The sequence below is a fragment of the Camelus dromedarius genome, chromosome 11, assembly GCF_036321535.1.
Source record: "Camelus dromedarius isolate mCamDro1 chromosome 11, mCamDro1.pat, whole genome shotgun sequence".
In the NCBI taxonomy this organism is placed as follows: domain Eukaryota; kingdom Metazoa; phylum Chordata; class Mammalia; order Artiodactyla; family Camelidae; genus Camelus; species Camelus dromedarius.
The window spans coordinates 39,960,319-39,981,719 of NC_087446.1; the positions used below are offsets into that span (position 1 = coordinate 39,960,319).

General features: G+C 47.0%; 1 protein-coding gene and 1 long non-coding RNA gene across 3 annotated transcripts in view; one reads left to right on the top strand and one right to left on the bottom strand.

The window, feature by feature from the left end:
- Nucleotides 1–1,851: 1,851 nt before the first annotated feature.
- LOC135322537 (uncharacterized) lies at nt 1,852–2,843 on the bottom strand. The gene is made up of 2 exons (XR_010383201.1): nt 2,578–2,843; nt 1,852–2,367 (listed from the first exon to the last, which is right to left on the bottom strand). It is a non-coding gene; the product is annotated as an uncharacterized LOC135322537 (long non-coding RNA).
- A 13-nt stretch (nt 2,844–2,856) lies between these two features.
- ABTB3 (ankyrin repeat and BTB domain containing 3) overlaps nt 2,857–21,401 on the top strand; it is a 292,822-nt gene continuing 274,277 nt past the window's right edge. The window contains exon 1 of one of the 2 annotated variants that reach the window (XM_031462829.2): nt 2,857–4,486. In XM_031462829.2, coding sequence (XP_031318689.1) covers nt 3,361–4,486 — 1,126 coding nt within the window. In that variant the 5' untranslated portion in view covers nt 2,857–3,360. The remainder of the gene's footprint in view (nt 4,487–21,401) is intronic. The other variant, XM_031462828.2, reaches the window with a different exon arrangement.

A 21,401-nucleotide genomic window follows, 5' to 3' on the forward strand; every position in this document is an offset into this window, starting at 1 on the left:
AAGTGGCTGAGGCAGTAATGGAACCCAAGTTGACCTGGTGCCATAGAAAAAAAAATAAATCAGTGTTGATCCCATTGCCTTTAGTCTCTTTTCTTCCCTGTACATGAGGCTTTTCTTGGGTTCTCTTGCTGCCTGCCTCTGAGTGGTCATCACTCAAGCCTCATCTTCACATAGGTAGAAACTGAAGGCATATATGAACGAATGAGATCACCAAGGAAACACACGGAGGAGAAGAGAAAAAGTTCTGGGAGCAAATCCTGAACAACAGAGATGGAGACACCTTCCTAGGTCTAGGCTGGGTGGACAGGAGGCAGCATCAGGGAAAACTTCACAGTGGTGGTAATCTTAGAGCCAAATCTTAAAGGATGAGGTCTGCCAGGTTCAGAAGAGGAAGACAGGTGTCCCTGAGCAGAGTGAGCAGAGGGAAGAGCATCTGCAAAGACATATCAAATGCAAGGAACAACATGTTAATTTGGAAAACCAGGAAAGATTTCAGTATGGCTAGAGCATAGGCATGTGTTTGTGTGTGAGTGCATCTGTCTGTGTGTTCGTGTGTGTGCAGGTATCTCTGTAGGTGTATCAGGGCATCTGTGTGTCTATGTGAGTGTGAATTCGTATTCAAGAGGCTAGTGTGATGACAGAGCCTAGAGAAGGAGGCAGGATTCAGCTCATTAAAGACTCAGTATCCCTGTACTTGTTGGTATGTGAAAAAAATACATATATAGAGATTGCTTATGAGAAATTGGCTCATATAATTATGGAGAATGAGAAGTCCCATGATCTGATGTCTGCAAGCTGGAGGCCCAGAAAGGCTCATGGTATAATTCAGTCCAAAGAGCTGAGAACCAGGGGAGCAGGTGATGTAAATTCCAGTTGGAGGGCTGGAGAAGATATGTTCCAGCTCAATCAGTGAGGTGGAGGTGGTGGGGGTGATGAACTCTTCTCTCCTACACCTTCTGTTTTATTCAGTCCCTCAGCAGACTGGATGAGGCTCAACCACATTGGGGAGAGCAATTTACTGATTCCATCAATTCAGATGCTAATCCCATCTGGAAAAACCCTCATAGACATACCCAGAAACAATGTTTAGTCTGGGCACCTGTGTCAAATTGATACATGAAATTAACCATCACAATCCCTTATAAAGGGTTTGGAATGTTGTGGAAAGCATCTGGGAACAAAGTGAGGAGATCCCTGAAGGCCAGCTAATCAATATAAACTTAATTTATCTGGAAGGCAAAGGGAAGCATTTGAATTTTTTTCAAGAGAGGAATGACAAGATAGGAACTGGGCTTTTGGAAGATTCTTGGACTGGATGGTTTGGAGAAGGAAAAGGCAGGAGAGAGGGAGACCAGTCAGGAGAATATTACAATAGTCAATAGTGAGAGGTGATGGGCATATGCATTAGGATGGTAGCTACAGGGTGATGGTGGTTTATTGGGGTGAAGGGATGGGTGGCTTTTAATTTCAAGCTCTGGTTAGCTGGTTTACTGAGTGTTAACAAGACACCAGGCTCCAAACGGAGTCGCTTATGCTAAGTTACTCCTCTTCACCAAACTGACGCTTACTCACTGTTGTGGCTCTCCCAGAAATGGAATCTTAAACTAGTTAATCAGGAATCTCCTGTTCAGCACTAGTTAGGTAGTCTGCCTGATAGACCCCTGCCATCCCCTAGAGGAAAGTAACCTTGCAAAAACTAACCTGCTTTTTTCTGTCTAGTATACCTTCCTTATTCCTGCTCCCTTCTGCCTATAACAGTCTTTCATTTTATACAGCTCATCCAAGCTCCTTTCTTTCTGCTAGATTGGATACTGCCATATTCATGAATCATTGAATAAAGCCAATAAGATCTTTAAAATTTACTCAGTTGAATTTTTTAATTGTTTTTAACATGAAGGATTGGGGCTACCTTCCGGTAGGGGGGCACTTTTAAGCTGGAAATTCAGAGGAAGCCTGATGGGGAGAGTCCCCTACTCCAGGCAGAGAGAGTGGGAACTAGTGATCCCCAGGTGAATAAGAGATGGTTTTTGCCCTGGTGGGTGAGTACAAATAAGACAATGCTATTTGACATAAAATTCAACTAAATCATGCATGTATATCCTTCTTTAGTAAAAAACAAACAAAAAAACACCTCTCCTCTGTGCAAATTTACCCCTTTCAAAGCTGAGCTGTCTGGAAGCATACCCACCAGAACAGCAAAGTGTGACATAAGCCTTACCCACAGTGCAACCCCAGGCATTTGAAGGAGGGAGTCTAGTTAGTAGGCCCTGGCGGCAGATGTCTGATGTCCAGAGACAGCCTTTCAGTGATGTCCATTGCCCTGATCCCTCTGCTTGCCTGGTTTATTTCCTTCCACTTTGGGGCAAACTAGGACAGAAAGAGGGCCACATTAATTGGTTTGGGGACTCGAAGGTGGAGGAGGCTGGAGAGGAAGAAAAAAACGCTTCGTGTATTAGAGAAAGAAAAAGGAAAGTGAAATTCGAAACGCAGGGGCAGAAAGCGACCCCAGGCAGACACTTTGTGAACCGCTGGGGGGAGCACAACACGGTAGGTGGGTGGGTCACCTGCCCAACCTACCATTCTTCTTTTCTGGTATCAAAGCCGAAGCCTGAGGGGCAGCTTCTGCGTCTCTACGCTCCCACGGGACCCCCGGTTCCAAGGCACTCTGCTCCCCACTTCCTGTAGCCTTTGGTCACGGGCCGGGGGGCGTGTGAGGGGCGGGGCTGCGTGGAGCTGAGGAATTTTTTTTTAAGAGATAATTAGCATCCTTCAATACCATTGGCTCTCCGCCGGCCCTGCTTTACATAAGCCCGCCCCGCTGGCTGCGCGGGGTTTGCGGGGTTCGAGAGGGTTTGCAGCCGCCGCGGTTGCTGCTGCGCTTCAGTGAGAGAATCCCGGGCCGGGAGCCGGGAGCTGAGGAGCCCAGAGCCGAGAGCCAGCTGCCGGCAGAGCTGCTGCCTTGGCGGTATCTGGGTCGATTTCTGTCCTACGAACACCGAGGCCGGCGTCCAGGGGCTTCTGCGTCCAGCCTGGCCCAGTCACGAGCGGTTCAGACACTTTTATTTTATTCTGAAAGAAAGGGGCGAGTCCGGCGTGAGCTTCCCTCCCGGCCTGGCTCTCTCCTCAGCGCGCCCCAGCTCTGGCCCGGGCTCTGGAAGATGACTCCCTTGTCTGCCCTGTGTATTCCGGCGGCGAAGGCTCGGGGAGGCAGCCGAAAGTAGAAACACTTTGTACTAGCGTCTGGTGGAAGAGTGAGCCGAGTCGGCGCGGACTCAGCTCTACCCGCGCCCGGGCGCCCGCTGCTCTTCGCTGCTCCTTCCCCTCAGCTCCCCGGCGGCCGCAGCATGAAGTGGCGCAGCGATGGCCAGGAGAGGTAAGAAGCCCGTGGTGCGGACACTGGAGGATCTGACACTGGACTCGGGTTATGGTGGCGCGGCGGACTCGGTGCGCTCCTCCAACTTGTCTCTGTGCTGTTCCGACTCGCACCCGGCGTCCCCGTATGGCGGGAGCTGCTGGCCGCCTCTAGCTGACTCCATGCACAGCCGGCACAACAGCTTTGACACTGTCAACACTGCCCTGGTGGAAGACTCCGAGGGGCTGGACTGCGCCGGCCAGCACTGCTCTCGGCTGCTGCCGGACCTAGACGAGGTACCCTGGACCCTCCAGGAACTGGAGGCGCTGCTGCTGCGCTCCCGGGATCCCCGGGCAGGCCCGGCGGCCCCCAGCGGCCTGCCCAAAGACGCGCTGGCCAAGCTGTCGACGCTGGTGAGCCGGGCTCTGGTACGCATCGCCAAAGAGGCTCAGCGCCTGAGCCTGCGCTTCGCTAAGTGCACCAAGTACGAGATCCAGAGCGCCATGGAGATCGTGCTGTCCTGGGGCCTCGCGGCACACTGCACGGCGGCCGCGCTGTCCGCCCTGTCCCTCTACAACATGAGCAGTGCCGGCGGCGACCGCCTGGGCCGCGGCAAATCGGCGCGCTGCGGCCTCACCTTCTCCGTGGGCCGCGTGTACCGCTGGATGGTCGACAGCCGCGTGGCGCTGCGCATCCACGAGCACGCAGCTATCTACCTGACAGCCTGCATGGAGAGCCTCTTCCGGGACATCTACGCGCGGGTCGTGGCCTCCGGGCTGCCCAGGAGCTGCAGCGGCCCGGGCTCCAGCTCCGGCTCAGGCCCCGGAGCGGCCCCCGCGGCGGATAAGGAGCGGGAGACTCCTGGAGGCGGAGCGGCGAGTGGCGGCGCCTGCAGCGCAGCTAGCAGCGCCAGCGGGGGCAGCAGCTGTTGCGCCCCACCGGCCGCCGCTGCTGCCGCTGTAGCCGCAGCCCCATCGGTCGCCGCCGCCAACCACCACCATCACCACCACCACGCACTCCACGAGGCGCCCAAGTTCACCGTGGAGACGCTGGAGCACACGGTCAACAACGACTCCGAGATATGGGGGCTCCTTCAGCCTTACCAGCACCTCATCTGCGGGAAGAATGCCAGCGGTAAGTGACCGCACGGGTGCCTCCCTCTCCTCCTCTACCCGGCCAACAAGCATTGCAAGTTTGCTTCCTGACCCCCCTCCCGCGTCCGTCTGGCCGCCCACTGTTGTCTCACGCCTCTAAGGGGACAGCCGAGCTGGAGGCGGCCAGAAACCCGTCTGATTCCTCCTACTTTGGGGATCCGCGTACTTTACGCCGCTGGTGGGGTCCCAAGTCCGAGAGTGCAAGGTTCCGCCCCGAATGCGGCGGCTGCCTCCTGCAGGCAGTGGGAAGAATCCAACACCAGTTTTGGGGGCAGATTTGCAATCAGTTGAGCTTAGTACATATTTCTGTCAGAACCCTGTGGGTTTTTTTTTTTTTTTGACCTTGAAGATGCCAAATATACGTGTGCACGAGTTTGGAACTCGGGAGAAGGTCATTCCTCCCTCAGCCTCCGAGTTCGTGTACTTCCCCGCGCCCTCGGGGACACTGTCAGTGCGCGGGTGAAGCAGCAGCCCCGCGGCGGTAAATGCAGAATGTCTGAGAACTCACTAGACCTAAAAAGAGACGGGGAGAGGTGTGGGTGGTGAGAGGGTGGAGTGGGAAGATTTACAAGTCCCAGGTTTTTCCGGGGCAATTTTTAAGGGCTAGAGCGCACAGCTAGTGGGTGCTGTGCAACGGGCAGACCCCCAGATTCCGACCTCCCAGCTCTCGCCGCGGTCGGTTGTCAGGGGGCTGTTATCACTTGGCTTAAGGAGCGCCACTAGGGACCTGGTCAGGATGGGAGTGGGGCGGGGTTCTAGACGGAATGTCAGTTTAGGACGTCGTTTGCAGCAGGTTCTGTCATTCCCTCCCGCACCCCTGTTTTTAAGGCCGGCACTGGGTGGCTTTGAGCCTGCAGTTCTGGCTGAGGAGGGAGTGGGGCTGGGAGGGCTTGTTTTCGAGCTGGAGCTGGCGGTCCCGCTTGTCTGTGAAAGACGGAGCTAGACACTTCAAAGCTTCAATTTTCCCCAGGAAATGGTAGAAGCGTAACTGGAGACTCCAAAAGCGAATTAAAACTTTGTTACATATTCAGCGGTTTGGCTGGAGGTTGCGTGGTTGGAGGTGAAATGAAGTCTTTCTGGGCAGATTTCATTCATGTTGCTGCCTGTCGGTTTCCCCAGGGCTGAAGCAGAGATGCAGCGGGCGCGGCTCGACCTCTAGGGGTGCCAAGTGTGTGCCTGTGAGTGTGCGCAGAAGCGAGCAGCTCAAGCAGAAGCCCTTAGGAAACCGAACCTCCAGCTATCCGTCCCCTCACCTGGCTTTGATCATCGTTGGAGGAGGGGAAGGAAGAAGCAAAGCGTGTGTGTGCGTGTGTGTGTGCGTGTGCGCGTGTGCGTGTGCGTGTGTGTGTGTAGTGGGGACAGGATGGCGACTTCCGCGTTGATCGCCAAGACTCCTCCGGCCTCTTTGCCAGAGCCCTTCCCCCTCTGCTGCCAGTCAAAGGCGCAACATTTAAACGGAGGGTACCTGTTAGGCTTCCCATGCCCTCCCACCTCCACCGGTGAAATCCTGATGAGATGGAAACATCTGCGAGAAGGCACTGGTCTTTGTGTGAGCTTCTTCTGGAGGCAGAGGAGGATTCACCTGCAAACCCTAGAAGCGTTGGACTGGGTAGTTCTTTGTTTGAAACCCTACCCTAAGAAAAAATGCAGGAGGCTTAATTTCTTCCCACCATGTGAGGGAGATGACCCTCATTACAGGGGCTCTTTGCCATTCTCTTGAAGTTATGACTCTGGGTGAGTCACTCCTTTTCTGAGCCTCAGTCTCCTCATCTGTAAAATAAGGGTCTAGATCTGTGAGACACCCCCAAGTCCTGTGGTAGCTCTGTCTGTGTTAGTAGCCTCTATATTTTTTCAAACTGGTTTTACCTTTATGATCTTTAACATCTTTTAAAAACCATTTTTGTGTTTATCCTTTTTGGAATAAGTATAATTTGAGGAAGGAGGAGACCGCAGAGCTGGTTTGGGGTAGGGTGAGTGTGTGGCGGTTGGGGTTTGCTGCCATCACAGCATTCCCCACACCACAGAGCTTAACTTTTGGGTTTCAGGGCCCCTTCAGCCATCTCTTAATATGAAATATACTGTAATTTCATTGTGATCCCTTCATCTCTTTTCCTTGGGCTTGTTTAAAATGGCAGGAAGAGGTAAGGAATGAGCAATTAATTTCTTAGGTGTCTGAAACATACATTAAACATCAAACCTATTTCTTCAACTGTATTGCGTGACAGTCCTTCTGATCTGCAAGGCTTATTAAGGAGTCCATGCCTTACATAATCTCCCCCTCCACCTTAACTCAGTAGCATCACTTATTAATTCATTTGTTCATCACTATTTATTGAACAGTTACTAAATATAGGGGCTGAGCAGGCACTGAGGTACAGAGCTAATAACAACTAACACACATCCTACACTACTCTGTATATTGACCCATTTAATCTTCAACATTCCCTTGAAAAATTACTACTCTTATCACCATTATACAGAGGAGGAAACTGAGGTGCAAGGAGCTTAACTGTCTTGCTCTTTAGTGACAGATGAGTTCCCTGCCTTCAGGCCATCCTACCTTCATTACCTACATAGCGGAACTGAGGCCCTTCATAGCTTGACAGTTTTTCTATCCTAATTTATACACCTTTTGTTCCTATGAAGCTGAACTGGGCAGTACTGGATTTTATGTTTTTATATCCTCCGTCAAGTCTAAGAGAGGGCCTGGTACCCAGTTGGAGCTCATTAGATGCCTACTGAGTTGAGCAAGCTATTGTGTAATATTATACAATGACACCCAGAAAAAAACAATTGAATTCTGAGTTCCTTGAATCACCTTTTTAAGTCTTTCTACCTTGGTTACCCCTTCTTACTGCCATCTCTGCACCTGTCCACTCTTCTAATTTGCAGCTCCTAAGGCCCGAGGAATCATGAAATGGATCACATGGGCCTCAACTCAGAAAACAAAAGATAATTGACTCTAAGTGTGGGCTTGGTTGCTCTCAAGAATCACACATATGCACTTAGGGCATGAACTCTGTGGTGACTGTCTTATTCTTCAGAGCTGGTTTTTTTCTTATGTTGATTTTCAGCTGTTTTAAAGAGCTGAGGTAACAGCTAAGAGACTTCAGTGAGTGTTGCATTTCTGTGGGGTTTTTAAAATTTGGCTTAATTGATTTTGCTAAAATTAAATAAGGAGCAGGCAGAAGTGCTTCATCACACCATTATCTATTCTAGTCATTTTACCTTAAACCCCTTCAGAGCTTGCCAGTTCCCACTCATTCTTGAAGACTTGGCTCAAGAATAATCTTTCTGGCATCTCTTTGAGACCTTTCTTGATGCAATCCTTCTCCTCTTCTCCAAACCTAGGCCTTACACAGCCCTTTCCTCACCTCTGGGGAATCCTGACCCTCAGAACTTGCTCCAAGTGACTCCCATCACACTGTGACATCTCCAGTGTAAGATCATATCTTAATCATCTTTGTGTCTCCCTCATTATCACTCAGCACAGCACCCAGCTCTTAGTAGATACTAAGTCCTGTTTGTTAAATAACTGGCCCAGTAAATCTTTGAGACATAAAATTTACCCAACAACGTCTGTAATCAACATCTGAAAAGGTCTCTAAAGTCAGACCTCCTGGATTTGAATTTCAAGGATGCCATTTTTCTAGCTGTACGTTCTTAGGTGTGTTACTTAACCTCTTTGAGCCTCAGTTTCCTCCACTGTAAAGAAGAGGATTAATAATTATGAGGATTGAATGAGATTATGTGTAAAAGTATTACAATCTGGTGCCTGACACAGTTTAGGGGCCAAAATAGTGATAGTAGTTATGATAATTCAGGCACAGTGGTATCCCTTATCTCCGTCTCATCCAGATGAACTCATCCCCATGTGTTTCATGTGGTTGGAGCCAACAGGGTACAGAATTTTAACTGGTTCTTCCTTCCTGATATTCCCAACATCAAATAATTCAGTACACCCACTTAAGAGATTGACCCCATAGGCACAGCTCTGCTTGCCAAGGTCACAAATAGGTTGTTTGGTCAGAGGAAAGTAGCTCATTTTATTGGCTGTATTTTTTTTTTTTTAAAAAGGCATCCTTAGTGAAGGGGCACCAGGGAACTTTCTGAGGAGATAGAAATGTCCCTTATGTTGATAAGGGTGTGGGTTCAGAAGCATATGCATGTATCAAAATGCGTGGCACTGTAAATTTAAGGCCTGCATTTCACTGTATTGCAAAATTCACTTAAGAAAAAAAAAGCATAAAAAAGTCCATAGGCATCCTTGGATGAAATTTTGTTTTAAATGCAGAAAGAATTTGAAGGCAAGACTGCAAGAGGCAGTGCGTGTCATGAAAGGGCTTTACACTTAGAAAGATCTAGCCTTAAATTTTGGCTCTGCCACTTTCTAGCAAGTGACTTAATTTTGCTGAATTTGTTTTTCTTATCTGCACAGTGAGGATTACCAAAAAAAAAGATGTATAAAAGGAAGAAAATGCAAACCTACCACATAGGGTGATTAAAAGGATTAAATCAGATCAGATATGTGAAAACAACTGCCACATAGTAGGCACTAGGTAATAATGGCTTCCTTAGAAAACAGATTATTCAGGCTAGTGATAATAATAATACTTTGGGGATTTGCAATAGTCTCTTTCATTTCTGGGATCCCCAATCACTATATAAACATTAATTAACATGAGCCCTTACCTCACCAGCACTGGTTTGGTGGGTAAGTTTTTGTTCAGGTCTTCTGCTTTTCCGTTGTTTCGTAGACTAAATGCTTACTTAGCAGTTTCTTGGTCCTTTCTCAAGCTGGTTGTGCTGTTCCATGGTGCAGTATTGCCGTGCTGGACAGAAACAGAAAAAAAGCTTTTTATGAAGAATGGCAAAAGCTATCTCAACAGCCAGGCATGGCAGTGTCTGTGCTCACAGAGCACGTTTTTAATTAACTAGCTCAGTGTAAATTAAAACTTGGAATTTGGGTCAGTGGAGGGTTATTTGGTTTTCTATTCAGATTTGCCAGTTCAGTGCTGGGACATTTACAAGTAGAGTGTTTCCTGAAACACAGCATAAAAATAACAACAAAATAAAACAATGAGGTACCAACCTGGAGATCCGGGGTCAGGGGTGGGGTTGCTGATGACCTTCGAATAGAAGAAAGGAAGGTCTCTAATTCTGTGTCTGTTATTATTTGTGACCTTGAGCCAGGCACCAAACTTCCCATAAAATGGATCTGATTATCATCTACTGAGAGGTAAATATAAAACAGTAATTGACTTTGGAGTCAGACATACTCATAACTTGCAGTTTCCCTATCTGTAAAATGGATATTGTAATAATAACAGCTACACTTGTTTAGTGCTTATCATGCGCCAGGCACTGTTTTAAGAATGCTATATATTATAATTGTTACATTAGCTATTATAAAAGACAACCCCCAAATCTTAGGAGCTTAACATGATAGAAGGTCATTTCTTACTCACTAAAGTCTAATTGGGAGAGGACTGTGGTGGGAGGAGGCTGGAGGGTCATTTAAGTACCAAGACTGATGGAGAGTGTGCTTTTTTTTTTTTATCTTTGATATGTGGCCTTTAGGGACTTCCTTGGACATATATCTAGCCGGTAGGTAGGGGAAGAAGGAGAGTGTGGAGCATCTTAAGAAAGGTGCTATGGGCGAAGCCTGAAAGGAACCTTCATCACTCTGCCCATATGTCATTGGCCAGATGTGCCACTAGCCCCCTGGCCACCAAATATCTATGTGCATCCTTCTTTTCACACACAAAACATGTTTCCCTTTCCTTAAGGAAGGATATTCATATTCTATACAATCACTACTTCTAACTTAAAGTTCAGGATTTTGGGGGTGAATCCCTGTCCTATCCATGGAATTGAATGTGACTCCTTCTGGTTCAGGGACCTATGAGAAAAAAGAGACTCATTATCTTCCACTCTGTGCCCATAAACCATATTGGAGAATAACCCATTAGGAAAAGGCAACAGTGGAAGGCACACAGAAGTCACTGGCCCTTAGTAGTTGTGAAATCTTGCCAAGCAGACACTGTGGGACCAGGCCCTGGAAGTGGGTGAGCTTTCCTGCTTAAGCCCTGATTCTGCTCTGCTCTCTGGGAGCAATTTCCTGGTTCATTGTTCTCTATGATCCTGGCTCTGCCCCGTGGGAGGATTTTCTTTGTCCATTATTCATCTTGGCCACATTTGAAGTGGGTCTTGGGGAATATGACCTCCTTCAGGCTCTAAAACTTTTGTAACCTTCCTGCCACTGAACTTTAAGTGGCCCAGGGATTATTTTAATGCTTTAACATCCAAGCTTATAGATTTTGCCAGTGCAATTCTCTCAACAACATAGTAGGATTTTCATTTATGGTGTCTAGTGTGCCAGTAGCCAAAGTTGTTTCCTAGACCTAATTTTCAAGCCTGGATTATTTCTCGGCTTTCTTAACCTCATATCTCTATTTCTCTCTCAGCTTAGTGACAGCTGCCTTGAGGCCATCAGGCTTAGTTGAGAAGCTTATATACTTTATCTGATATTTATTTCATTTAGAAGTCTGCTCAATCTTTATTCTTATTGTTTGGTATCTAGGAATAGTTATCTTCTTCACATCTCCACTGTTCCTTTCTGATTTTACTTACAAACTGACTAATTCATGCCGGAGCTCCTTTCCCTAATACCTTACTAAACTCAGCCAGGAACATCAGCAAACTCTCTTACCATTATTTTCCAGTCTTTTTTCTCTAGAGCTTATAGGGTCAGTAGGCTTGAGTTCTGCCTTCTAAGTTATCATAGGTGATAGCTTAACCAAACATTTTACCACTGCATAACATGGGGCTCCAGTTTTCCAGCCTCTAATATCATAACCCACTATCAGACTTCTGTGCCCCAGTGCCACATTTATAAGCACCCCACTTTTTTGTTTGTTTGTTTTGTTTTTAAATTCTTCTATTTGATTCTCAGAATCTAACCCAAAACCATTAGACACAAACTCTCAAGTCAGCTGGAAAGTCCCTCCCAAGTCAGCTGGACATCTCAGTGATGCTGATGACTCTTGGGAGCTGAGAAGCAACCACAGAAGTAGTGCTGTGTTCAGTGACTAAATGACCTTGACTGTGGGAGCTATCTCTCTCCGAGCGCCTCTCCACACTCCCTTTTTTCCTGCCATCCTTGCCTCGGGAGACATCCAGTGAGTGGTAGCTGGGTGGCTTCTCTTCAGGCCACTTTGGCGAACGTGAGCAGTGGCGGTGGGCCCCTTGGTTCCTGGGGTGCCTCTCCTTCTCCTCCTCCTTGGAGCTCCAGCTCCAAGAACTAACAATTTCTTTGTTAGGGTGATGCTAGCTGTTGCATCAGTTAGACCCTAGTACCTTAGTGGCTGAACACAATAAAAGTTGTTTTCTCATTCATGTTGAGTCTAGTTGAAAGTAGGGGCGGGAGGTGCTCTGTTCCATGGAAGTTGATGGAGGTTCTGCCATCTGGAACATGTGATTCCCGGGAGCTTCCCTGATTGAGGCAACAGGAGTGTGGAGGATTGAAAGATTTTTATACCATAGTCTTGAATGTGGGTATATTAATTCCTTCCACATTCCAGACTCCAGAATTTAGTCACATGGCCTCAACTAGATATGAGGGGTGGGGAATTACGGTCTCTGGCAGAGCAGCCACTCCTGGCCACAATTCTGCACTATGGGAGGGGCATTGATTTTTGGTACAGCACAAGAAATCTCTGCCATCATATATGAACTGTTCTACTTTTCATTACAACTTTATGAAACAGATGCTATTATTATTATTCCCATTTTTCTGATTAGGAAATTGAGTAACAGAAAGTTTAAAGAATTTGCCTGAGGTGACACAGCTAGTAAGCGTTTGGGTCAGATTTGAACCCAGGTAGTCTGGCTCTGGACTGTCTCATAGAATGTTTATGAAGGTCAAAGTAATATTATAATATTAAAATAATAATATGGTGAGTACAAAGTGTTTTTCCCAGTGTCTCATACATGATACATGCTTAACAACTATTATGCTTTGTTGTTATTGTTATTATCATCCTGTTCTGGAATCCACTGTATGGATTAACAGTGAATTGGAATGTAGCTCTCAGGCACGGGTAAAATATGAATCTGAAAGAGGGGGTTCTCCAGGCAAATTGTATTTCACGCCTGTCCTCTCCCTGCCAACGCCTGCATTTTATCCACAGGGGACCCTAATAGTTGCTAAGCCAGGCGCTGTGCTAGGCCTTTCACACACATGAACTCATTCAATCTTAACACCATTTTTGCAAAGTGGGTGTTTCTTATCCCTATTTTATTAGGGAGGAAACAGGCTCAGACAGGTTCAGTGACTGGGTCGAGATGGGGTAGAGTTGATTTTGGGCTCCAGAGCCCGTGCTCTGAACAGCTATGGCCCAGTGGTGAGATTCAGTTCAAATGAGTCTCTAAGAGGATCCCAGATTATCGCCAGTGCAGCCTGAGGGATGTATGGAGAGGAGGTGGGGCTTGCCCTGGTGCTGGTGGTCATGGTTGATGACAGTCCTTTGTATAATATGTGGTCACAGGTCTTTTTTTTTAGCCCCGTTGGCTTCCTCGTCCCTGGCTGCTCTGTGAGTCGCTGCTCTGTGAGTCTCTGCCCAGCTGTCCATGAGTTTGCTGTGTAGCCTTCTCCGCTGAGGCTGCGGAGCAGTAGGTGGCTTTGTGGCCTCCAGGGGACAACTCTGGCCATACCCTGTCTAGCCAGGGAGTCTCAGTGCAGAAGGAGCATGGGCCTTCTCACCTGAACTGAATGCAGGAATCTGAGGGATGATGGGGAATTTGTCCTCCCCTAGAATCACAGACTGGGTTTTCCCAGACTCTGGAATTAGATGACCAACTCTTTACTACCTGTAAGCTAGGTGACCCTGGGCAAGCCAGTTAATCTTTCTAAGCCTCAGTTTCCTCATCTTTTAAGTGACGATAATGGTTGTACTCCCCCATAGGGTCACTGGGAGGATGACTTAATTTATGTAAAATCCTCAGAATAATATCAAACACATCATAAATACTCACTGTCAGTTAGCAATTATTATTATTATTAAGTGCTTAAGAAGTGCCAGCTTCCTTGCTTAAAGGTCTGTTCCCTGTATCCTGCTTCAATTATTGAGTTAAAGGCTTTAAATAGTTTGCCAGTAACCAGACTTACACGATTTGTCCACTTACTAGCTGTGTGATATTGGGCAAGTTACCTAACCTCTCTGTAACTCACTCTTCCCTTTTGTTAAGTGAGAAAAATAATAAAACCTGATTCTTAGGGCTGTTGGGAGGTGCCTGGCATGTAGAAATTGTTTAATAAATGTTGGCATTGTTGGATTTTATTATGTTCATTATGACTTTTTCTACAGGCACTGTGTTAAATGTTAAACAACATGGTCCCTGCCCTCGTGGAGATTGCAGGCCTGTAGTGGACTTAGTTTTGTCATCAAATAATTATGCAGATGTAAATTTACAACTGTGACAGTTGCTACAAAGAAGAGTTGCATGGGGCTGTATGAGTCTTTACTGAGGTTCTTGATATAGTCAGGAGTGAGGAAAGGCTTCACTAAGGAAGTTAGGGAGTGAAGCCTGAGTGAGGTTGAAGTATGGTGTGATTGGTTGAAAAAGTAGAAGAGCACTCTATGTATGCAGACAGAATGTGCAAAGGGCCTGTGGCAGAAGGGAGTATGATGAGGATTACAGCAGCCAGTGTGGCTGGAATGGAACAATCAAGTGAGGGGAGCTGCTTAGAGGTTGGACTAAGCATCTGCTGGATTAGGAGTCTGTCTTTTCCTAAGGATACTGGAGAGCCTTTGAAAGTTTTTAAGGAGGGAGACACTGTGATCAGATTTGTATTCTAGGAAGCTCATGTCATCTGCAGTATGGAGAGCAGACAGAAAGGGAATGGTGAACGTGGGAAGGCCAGTCAGGTATTATCACCCTCATCTGACATAAGAAGAACTGAGGTTGGGAAACATTTAGTAACTTTCACAGATTTGCAAAGACAATAAATGGCAGAGTGGGGATTTGAACTCAAGCCTGAGGGACTTCACACTCAGCCTTCCTCCCACCCATGCCATGCCTCATCCTGAGAGAATGTCTGGTTCAACTCTCACATTTTACAGATAGAAAAATTGAGGCCCAGAGCAAGATGTTGCCTTGCCCAGGGTCACATGGCAGAGCTGGACTAGTATCTTCGGTTTCTGGATTCTTAGCCCATCTCCCCTCAACTGTGTTGCACTGCCTTCACCAAATCAGATCACTCCTGGGAGGCAGAGTAGGATGAGAGGCTGCCTTGTCGACTGGCAGCAGTTTTGGAGATTCATTTATGACCTGGATGTAAACATCTCAGGTTTTACTATACATCTCACGGCAGAAGAAATGCTAGTCTGGAAGCTTGGAGACATCCCCATTAGCTTGTGGCCGAGCCAATGGAAGCGATTACTGTAAAGACCAGGTGTGCTGAAGGCAGAATCAAATTAGCAGTTCCCCAGTGCATTAACATCTGAAAGCAAATCAGAGAGGCAGCCTTGCTGGGTGAGAGGAGCATTATGGAGGTTGAGGTTGAGGTTGAGGATTCAGCTGGGTTTTCTGGGGGTAGGGGGTAGGGGGTGTGTGTCATTGTTTCTTCCAAGTCTCAGTTCACAGTTCATCCAGAGCGGTCAGGATGTGCCTGAGAAGCACGCTGACACAAATTACCTCTTCTTTCTCTCACCCTCCACTCCATGTGTCTGAAAATGTCAAATACCAGGGAGCATGCATGGTTTTTCCCTCCCTCAGCCCCTTCCGCCTCTTCTTGGCTGACTTTGAGAGTTAGGGCCAGGGATCACCCTTGTGAGCAAAACTAGGCGTGGCTCCTGCCCTCATGCAGCTTGCAGGCCTAAGGCATGTTTAATTTATTCACGAATAATCACTCAGATGTAAAACTGCTTGTGGCAGGAACTACTTAAGAGAGGTTCATGGGGCCAGAGGACAAAGCCTCCTCAGATGTGGAACGGGGTCCAGCTGCCCCTCCCTTTTGCCTCCAGGGGTGGCTGCAGCTAGCCTGGGGACATCAGACATTCGGGGCTCAAAATTTTCTTCCCATCAAGGCAGGTGGAGCAGAAGAGCCAGGCACCTCCTCCCCAAGTCAGTGTCTATGAATTCTGCATCTGCTTCTTCTGTCTTTAGAAGCCTATCCCCACCCTCCTCCTGCTCTCCATTCTGCAGCTGCCATTTTGGGGGCCAGTTGATGAGTCTTCCGAGGCTTCTTATTCAGATCACTGGGACAGACTAGTGCAGGTGGGAGGCCAAAGGCTCAGTTCCAGGAGCCAGGTGTGGGCCCCCTGCCTCTCTCCCTGGTTTGACCTCCTACACACCTCCCCACTTGGTTCCACTGCTGTTGCTGATTCTGCTTCTGGTCCAGGTTTTCCTTTCTTCCAGCTTGAGAGCTATGGATGAAGGAACAGACCAAGGGCAAGCTGGCGATTTCACGGCTTCTAATGGCCCCATCATGTGGAACCACTGGGGGCTGCTGGGAGCCTGGGGAGGGGGAAGATGCAATGCAGGACAGTGCCTGAGCCCTCCAGTGAGTGAGATGTCTCAGCCCAGGCCTAGCAGTGTGTACCCATGCTGTGTGACCTTGGACAGGTCCCTGACCTCTCTGAACCTCAGTTTCCTCATATAAGAATGGGAAATCATGATACTACCAGGTTCTGGTACATGTTCATAGAAATATGCAAGTGTCAAAAGAGATAACACTTTGGAAAACCAATACCAGTACTCAGTAGTGGTTTATTGAGTGTTTACCATTGGATTAGGGTTCTCTGGAGAAACAGAACCACTAGGAGATATATATATATATATATCTTACAAATATATATGGAGATTTATTATGGGAATTGGCTCACAACATGGTTATGGAGGCCAAGAAATCCCACAATTTGCCATCTGTAAGTCAGAGTAAGCAGGGAACTAGGGGGCCGCTGGTATAAGTTCTGGAGTCTGAAGACCTGAGAAACAGGATTTGCTGCCCTTGAGCTTCCTAGTAGCCTGTGTAAAAAGGAGCCATCGTGAGCAGATACACAATTGATGATATGATGGATAAGACAGAAATAAACTAGCTGCTGTAGCTATTCCCGTGGCTTAGGCCTGAAAGAAATTTCTCAGCAGGAGACTAGAAGCAGTTATTAAGTTGCACTTTGTGACCTGGCATTTCAGCCCACGGTTGTTAAAAAAGAACAAGGAAGGCTTCTTCTTGATTTGCACAGTGTCTTTCTCTCCTCTCTCTGTCTGCTCCTCCTCCCTCATTCCTTACAGAATGTCCAATTGTGGTGATACGTGTGTTCACAGGAGGCCAGTGGTGGGCAGCATATCAGTGTCCCTTCTGTATTCTGGAGGAGAGTCTTGGGGTCAGAAGCTGACCTGGAAGCTTATGTCTATTTGATATGATCCCTGGAGACAAGATATGAGTTCATTGGAGTACAAATATACAGATGCCCCTCTGGGAAAAATAAACAGCCTGTATGCTGAACCTGTAAACGTGGTCACCAGAAAGCCTTGCTATGAGTTTGAGGAGGCAGGAGAGAGCTGGGTGGGGCTTGGGCCTTGGAGAGACTGGTACCAGTGAGGTAAGATCAGATGCACTTGAGGGTTTAATGATAGAATAGGGCTTGAGGCCCACTGTGGAACAAGCTGTGTGATTTCAGGCAAGTGATTTAACCTCTCTGGAGTTGTTTTCTTATATGAAAAAATTCAGGAGAGTTTCGAGGCTCAAAGGAATTATCAGGTGTAACAGTGATTGGTAAAGTGAAAAATAATCATTCACTCATTCCAACAAATGTTTATTAAGAGCCTACAATGGAGGAGGTCTGGTTCTGGGCACCTAGCGTTCATCAGTGCACAAACAGACAAAAATCCTTCATAGAACTTGCATTCTAGTGGAGGGAGACCCTAAACATAAAAATAAATGTAAGTAAATGATATAGGATGTTGGAAATTGATATCTACTGTGGAAAAAATAAATCAGAATAAGAGGAATCAGGAGGGCTGGGGATGGTGGGTTGTAATTATAAATAGTTTGGTCAGAGTGGTCTCTCTGACAATGTGCTGTTGGTGCAGAGAGAAGTAAAGAAGGTGAGGGATTTAGCCTTGTGAATATCTGTGGGACAAGTGTTCCAGAGGAGGTGTGCTACGAAGTGGTTGAATTGGGGCCATAATGGAAAGGAAGAGTCAGCAGGATGTCATTGCTGCATTGGGTGTGGGGTGTGAGGGCACAAAAGGAGTCAAGGATGCCTCCAGGGTTCAGTCTGAATCATAGGAAGGATGGAGTTGCCATAAACCAGGTGGCAAAGATGGAGGAGAAAGCAGGCTTGGAGATGGTGGGAAGATCAGGAGTCCAGACTGGGACATGCTAAGTTTGAGGTGCCTTTTAAATGTCCAGGTGGAGTTGTCAAATAGTAGTTGGATAATCATGGCTGGTGTACAGGAGGGAGGATGGTTTGGAGATATAAATTTGGGAGTCGGGAGCCTATGGGTGGTTTTTAAAGCCATAAGACAGGACAAAGTCACCTAAGGAGTGAATGTAGAAGGGACCAGAAGACTAAGGATGGAGCCCTTCCTTGGACTGGACAGAAGGGGAGGTCCCAGCAAAGGAGACTGAGAAGGAGCAGCTGGTCAGAAGGAGAGCCAGAAATACCCTAAAAGTTAACAGAAGAAAGTATCTAGGAGGAAGAAGTGATCAACTGTGTCATATGACATGCGAGGTCGTTCCTACCACTGCACCCTGAGCTGTGGGGTGGTTTCTGCCTGCAACCCCTAGGGACTGTTTCAGGCCCAATGAACAAGCAGCATCGATATGCCTAGTGGGAACCACACTAACCACAGGGAGGTTTTCCCAAGGGGATGGAGACAAAATGCCCTCAGTATGTCATCTATAAACTGAGGGAATTAGGCCAAATCAGTGACTTTAGTCTGGGCTCTCACAAATCTTAGGGTTCTGTTAAGGGCCTTTGAGACCCCTGTAGCGGTCACCTGGGGAGGTTCCCCCCACCACTTCATCATAATTGCTACCCTTTCATCTGTTTTTATGTTGGACTTTTGCGTAAGATGTGTTTGAAAAAGGGATTCAGTTGCCAGATAGAGTTTGAAAGAGCACTGACCTGAAGCAAGTCCTTCTGGCTCTGACATCCTGGGGGGCCCAGGCTACCCCAGGAACAGGAATCACACACTGTGCTTTGGCTTTATCCTTGGAGACAGGCCAGGAGAGTGTGTCCTGCTGAGGCTCAAAGAAGCACTGAGTGAGGTGGGATGTGGCAGAGGAGAGAGGTAAATGATGTGCTTGGAAACTTGTAGAGCTCCAGGACCCAAAAGGGATGGAAGAGAGAAGAAAGGGAATGAGAAGAATCAATACCACAAACAAGCAGAACTGGTAAAACGCAAGGGGCCATAACCATATGCTTCAAAGTCAAACATGATTCTCCTCTCCCCATCCTCACAATTATTTGCAATTCTGCTCGCTGCCTAATACAAAGCTCTTCTTTTTGTTCGTCCTCCACTGCTACATCCTCACCTCCCAGGTGGCATTTCTGATACAAGGGAGCAGAGGTAGAACTCATCAAAGCTATCTCTGAACTAAAAATAACCCCGTCCAGCCAGACACTCCCCCACCTTCCGCGCCAAAGTGCTTGCTTTCATTTGTCGAAGTTGGCACTTTCACTTGTGGCTTTAAAAGGTCTGAGGTTCAAAACCAGCTTGCCTCTGTATGAAAAAAATATGTGTATTTTTTGCTAAGGGGTTTTGTGGCTAAATCAATTTTACATAAACAGAAAGGATCAGTCTTGAATTCCTAAACCCCAATGTAGAAGATGGTGACTTTGGGATATTGTGACTCACAGGGTGTTGTTATTTACTCACTAAAAATGCCTAATCTGGTCGATGCTATGGAGAGCAGTCAACATGGTAGATTATATCATATAACCAAGGGTCTGAGGTCTGAAACCTGGGTTCCCATCCCAATGCCATCCCTTACTGACTGTGCCACCTTGGGCAAGGTCTTCTCGCTCGTCCTCAATTTCCTCCCCTGTAAGAGTGCCCACCTTGTGGGAGTATTCTTGGGATAAAAAGAAACAACATGACATTTATATGCCCTTTGTTTGGGACATTGAGTGCTTGATGCATGTCAGCTGTTATTGTTGGGATTATCATTCCCCAGCATCAGAAAACCTCTGATATTACGGCACTCATCAGATTATACTGAATAGTTCACTCACATGTTAATCTTTACAGGTCAGACTGTGTCTTCTTCATCTCTGTGTCTCTAGTACCACACTGGACACATAATAGGCACTTAAATGTATTTGCTCAATGAATGAAGGAGGTCATATAATGTAAGTGCCATTTGAACAGAGATATTTGATTCATTCACCTGGCATACAGTGGACACAGAATAAATATCTGTGGCCTGTGAAATGAACCATGAATCAATGGAACTTCACTCACAGGCCCACCATGAGTCTGGCGCTAACCACTGGCTAACTGGCTGGGTGTCTTCCTCTGTTTCTGGATTCTTCACACTGAAAATCTTTCCTTTTCAAAGCTTGCTTCTCTTTGAAGAACAGAAAAGGAATGATTGTTCATTATTCCTTTATACCGATTTCTTCCTGTAAAATGGCACCTCACTCTAATTCAAAGTTGAAAGCTGTGTCTGCAAAGACTCTTGGATCTTACAGTGGAAGAAGCCTGCCTAGCTCTCCTGGTGCAGCCCTGCTGCCTTCAGTCTGGGTATCAGATGGATTTTGCAAACCAGACACCTGAGAAGCAAGCAGATTAATAGATGGGTGTGAAACTGCACAGCCGCCAGCTGATGAGTGAGCTTAGTGGGTGAGCGAAGGTCCTGACTTTAGAAGCAGAAAGTCCTTGGTTCACAGTGGGGCTGGCCACAGCTCCCTGAACCCCCGGGTCGGTGTCTCTCCACGATGCCATGCTGCTGCCCCGGGGAAAAAGAAACATGGCTTTGTTTTCTCTCTTTGGTTGTGATTAACACCAGGTCCTGTTTATGGAGGTCTACCATGTGTCAGAATCTGTGCTGAGCAATTTCCCAATATTCTGTCACTGATCCCTCCAACCCCATTGTTGAGGTCAGTGTTGTCAGTTCCACTGTGCATCCAGGGGAACTATCTCAGAGAAGCTCAGGGACTCACTCAGGGCAATGCGGTGAGGGTGCAGGAGCTGGGATTCCCACTCCAGCCACCTGGTTGTCCCATTAACTCTATTGGCTGCTTGTAACAAGGATGCCATGTGACCCATTGAAAAGTCTTTAAATGTTCTGATGATGCTAAGACAGTCTAGACTGTGCAGAGGCAGCTGGTCAATTCTCCGTGGGGGAAATATCAGCCATTAGATGATCAATTGATTTAATCAGATTGGCAGTGTGGAATTGTAAAGATGAAGCAACTTTGTCTAATCCTTCCCTTATGACATGTTTTTTGTGGTTTTATTGGTCTCTCTCCATCTTCCTTTCAGTCCTTCATTTGGGAAATAGTTCAGTGTCTACTAGGTGCCAGGCTCTGGTGTAACAGGAAGCTCACATGCCACTGCAAATATCTAGTCCAGTTTTGTGATTGGAAAGACCAGCGTGACACTTATTGATTCAAACACTATCTGAACCGATTTAACCTAGTGTTCCTCTTGACTGACTGAGGTCTGCCTCTTCTTCCCACTTCCCCAGGGAACAAATTCACCTGCCAAATAAGTGGACCTGAAGCAGGGCCCACTGGACAATGGGAGGAGATGTTTACTCTTTATCAGGCTACACTCGCTGTAATTTTGAACCCAACAATGCCTTGTTATTATCAATTATTTAGACTCACACAGTTTACAAATAGTCCCATCAAACTAGTTCTATTAATATTCACGAT